At 60.6% G+C, this 4,332-nt stretch overlaps 1 protein-coding gene across 1 annotated transcript; it reads left to right on the forward strand.

Moving 5' to 3' along the window:
* Positions 1-1,777: 1,777 nt before the first annotated feature.
* On the forward strand, positions 1,778-3,846 carry LTHEOB_5815 (C6 finger domain-containing protein; the record flags this gene model as incomplete). The annotated part of the gene is made up of 2 exons (XM_035515002.1): positions 1,778-2,632; positions 2,698-3,846. 2 exons carry the CDS (start codon positions 1,778-1,780, stop codon positions 3,844-3,846), a joined length of 2,004 nt encoding a protein of 667 aa, XP_035373507.1.
* Positions 3,847-4,332: the final 486 nt, after the last annotated feature.

Genomic DNA, 4,332 nt, shown 5'->3' on the forward strand with positions numbered 1-4,332 from the left:
GGCCGTCGTTGCGCGCTGTGTTTGCTCGAATCGCCGGGGCCGTTGGGGGGAGGGCCATGCCGTGCAGTCCCTTGTGTGGAGCAGCCACCTGGAGACCCATCAAGACCGCCTCAGAGGCGCAGCGCGGCACCCGGCCTGTCCCTGGCTAGTTCCGCCCCTTCGGCGCTCGCATGCGACGGCCAGAACGATGTCCTGCAGCGTGGCCGCGGAGCCGTTGAGCGCGCGCATGGTCGATGGCAGCGCGGCCTCAGATTGTGCGATCCGCCCCGGCGCCCGCAACATATCTGCGGCAGCAGCTGTCATTGGCCGTCGCCCGGCCGCGCCAGGCCGCGAGATCCAGGCAAACTCAGGTACCGCTGGCGTGAATGCTGTTCGCATCGCATTCGCGCTGCTGGGAGGCAGGGCGCATTCGCAGGTCCAGACGAAGGCCCGCTCCCCGCACAAATAGGTGATTTTCAACGCGGGCAGAAGAGCAGCTCACGCTAGCACAAGCTGCGTTTCTCGTAGCGACGGAGCTTGTCTGGCATGCATTAGCAGCTCTGGTGCGGATTGGCCCGCTGCGCTGAGCTCGGGAAGTCTGGCTTCGAAGACTGCGCACCACGGGTATGCGCCGCGCCCGCTGTGAGCGTGCTGGCTGCGCTGCCCTACCGCTGCCCGTGCTGTCCATGTCACCCAGCCAGCTTGCGGTGCTTGTGCTGAGGGGCTAGCCGCAACTTTGGACACCGTGAGGGCTGCCAGCGCGAAGGCCTCAGGAAGCGCATCCGCCTGCGCCGCCGTGTCATGGGCACCGCGCAGCACAGCACTGAGCAGCATTGCGCCTCTGAACCCTGCGACCGCGGCCGGCTGGCGGCTTGGTGTTTGGCACTTGCGCCTGCCCCCGGGTCGCCGTCCGCTGCGTCGCCAGCGCCCCGTATGCGGCGCGCATCACGTTATATGGGAAACTCCCGAATAAGCTTGCATGTGAAGCGCAATTGATGGCCGTCTGAGTCGCCTCTGCCCTATTCAGCCCACTTTACCATTTGAACCCGCATTCTTGGGTTCGGGGTGCGGTGTTGAGCGCATAAGTTGAGCATCCGGCCCGCCTGACACTCGCTAGTCGAGCGTCGCTGGCCGTCACACATCCTCCTCTCCGACTGACCTCCCAGCCTGTACCAACACCACCCACCCCAAGCCTCAACTCCTCCCGTAAGTGCCCAGCCGCTTTCGCCAGAGCCCGTCCGGTGCAGCCCTCATCCTCTCGTCGCCCGCCCTGCCCGCCCCGCCCACATCGTGCCGTCCGAACTGACGTATCGGTGTGCCACAGACGACGACCCGGCGCTTCACGGAACGCCCTCAACTCCCACGCCCACGCCTCATCCTCTCCTCTAGGGTATGTCCATACTTTCATGCGCCGAATGCGACCGTGTTCACGGCCATTCAGCGCTCTGTATTCTGCACATCGCTGCTGAGGGGCTTCCTCGCCCGGCGCTGCTGCTGCTCCGCCCTGGGGCACCTCCCATCAGCCCAGGGACGGCAGCCCTGATCAGCAACTCATCTGCACCATCAGCCAGCTCCCTGATACCGAGCGATGGCTTCGACTATAGATTGCTAACGAAATCCTTCGCCCAGGCCACTGCCCTCCTCCTTTGACCGCTTCTCCACCGACCCCCTCTTCACCTCGCGACACCGGCAGGATCGGTGTCTGCCCGAATATCTTCGGCGGGCACGATCCGGATTCGAATACCGGAGACCTCTACGGAAGCCTCCATACCGCATATATCACTCTGATATACTTGGTATGGAAGTGTCGAGCCTGCTCACCGACTTCACCCACAAGCAGACCCGCCAAGCCAAAACACCCATCGAAATCCAACACACAATCCCCCATCAATCCGACGGAATACAGTTTGCGACCGACACGAGAAACAAAATGGGCTCAGTGTATCAGACTCACTCTCCCATCGACATTCCCATGGGCGGCGGGTGGCCACAGCCGTCGCAGACCATCAATGCGAAGCCGAAGCATGTCAGCTTCGAGCTGCTGCTGGAGGGGCCACACTCTCGCGCGCGCCTGCCGATGAGGGTGAACATCTGGCCGCACGACACCACGGAATCGATCGTTGCGACCGTTAAGAACTTCCACGGCATCTACGACGGTCAGGGCTACGGTGTGAGCTTCGAGGACCGCCACGGCAACACCCTTATCGCGAGATACGAAAACTTCGAGCACAACATGACCGTCTTCGTTCGCCGGATACCGCAAGACATCGATGACTTCAACCCCACCCCTCGCCAATCTCTCTCCCCTCGCAAGACCCGCCTCGATGAGCCCTTCCAGATGCTCCCTCCTCAACTCCTCTCTCGACCCTCTTCCCGATCGGCCAGGAATCGCAGCATGTCGCCGGATAACCAGCGCGGTCGCCGCAGCGTGTCCAGGAGCACCAACCGCAAGTCCCGCTCTCGCCCAGGCTTCAAGAGCAGAGCAACGAGCTCGCACGGCAGCCTCGCCGACCTCAATGGCGACTACAGTGACAGCGAGGCAGGTGAAGGATCCGTCACAAGCTCGCGCAGGGACAATGTTGCGAGTGCAGAGATCAGCTTGGATAATATTGTCGAGGGCGGTCGACGAAAGCGCGCCAAATTCGACAGCTCGGTAAGCCTCCCGACGCATCATACTTTGCACGTTCTCTGTGCTCTAACAAAGAGTGTTTCATTCAGGAATTGCCGCTTTTCGCACCGCCTCAGGTGCCCGTGACTGCGTCCATCTCTTCTGTTTCCCCGCAGAGACGCATTAGCAGCAACAATGATGTATCGCCTTACTCGTATTCCAACCAGCAGACGTTTTCCTACACGCACCCACTGCCCTCACCGCAAAGCCACGGGGATGTTTCATACGTGCAGGGGTTCCCAATGGGAACTCCATACGCTACCTCCAGTGGCCAGCCGCACGGACACCGACCGCGTACACGTGGCACCGGTCAAGGCATCCCGCGAAACTCCTACGGTGGTGTTCTTCCCACGCCCGACCCTACGATCGGCGGAAGTGTTATCTCTGATGAGGACGTCGCTCTTCAACTCATGCGTCTTGGCGACGCCTCGAACTTCTCGTCCCACGGTCGCCACTCCACCTCGACCATTGACGATGCGCTGAGCGGCAAAGCTGAGCTTGCTTCGTCTGACGAATGCAGTGACGACGGAAGCGATGTCGACGAGTTCCCTGCTTACACGGAATCGCTTGGTTCTGCGATCCATACGCACGACCATGGACTGCACCGTTACGACAGTGCGGACGAGAGTGACGAGTACGACGACAGGGACTCGTTCAGAGGCGACAGCGACGACATTGTCCCCGACGACAACGGCATGGGCAGGCCGAAGGCGATGAAGAAGCGCGCGGGATCCCTGGTGACCAAGCTGTCCACCAAGGCAGTGAAGTCTCGTGCCCATGGCTTCAAGAGCAAGGTGAAGACGCCGACGGTCGCAAAGGCGCCCATCTCGCCTACTTCTCTTCCCCCAGCATCGCGCAAGACGTCGAGTGCGTCGCTCTCGATGCCGACGTTCGCGCCTGATGAGGAAGACTTGTCTACCAAGCCTCGCTGCCAGCGCTGCAGGAAGAGCAAGAAGGGATGCGACCGCCAGCGGCCTTGCCAGCGCTGCAAAGACGCGGGCATCGGCATTGACGGCTGTGTCAGCGAAGATGAGGGCAACGGCCGGAAGGGCCGTTACGGTCGCCACATGGGTGTCCCCGTCAAGAAGATCATCCCTGATGCACCTACGTTCCACGAGACAGCCAGCGCTATGGGTAGCACGGGCGGCTACAGCGCTCTCACCGCAGCCGCCGACAAGAACAAGAAGCGCAAGAGATAAATCCATCTTGTATATTTCCTCAGCGACATGTCTACAGTACCGGCGTTGGCGGCTAGCGGTTTGATTTTCAGCGCACTTACTCGTCCGGATGGATGCGTCGCCTCCCCAAACCTCCTTTCTCAGCGACGATCCGTTCCCTACCTTTCTTCTGTCATGTGATTTATAGCCGTGGTTACGGTCGTTCGAGCGTGGTTATGGGTTGGGCGGTGTTAGGGGCGGAGTTATTTTTTCACGCGTCAACATTCCTTACTTAAGAAAAAAGTTTAATCGGGCTTCGGTATTCCAAGGGCCAGGTCACCGTCGCAGGACGGACGAGCCAGACTTTTGCACGAGGTTTGGACAAATTGCACGGTGGGATGCTGAAAGGATGACGGGCAATGACGATTGGAGGGCTACATATGACGGCGTGATGGTGGTGGGTGGTCGGCGGGCGGATGGCGGTTTTCTTATTCTTGTTTCTTTTCTCGCCGTGTGTTGGTTCATATC

Source organism: Lasiodiplodia theobromae (genome assembly GCF_012971845.1).
Source record: "Lasiodiplodia theobromae strain AM2As chromosome Unknown scaffold_16, whole genome shotgun sequence".
NCBI lineage: Eukaryota > Fungi > Ascomycota > Dothideomycetes > Botryosphaeriales > Botryosphaeriaceae > Lasiodiplodia > Lasiodiplodia theobromae.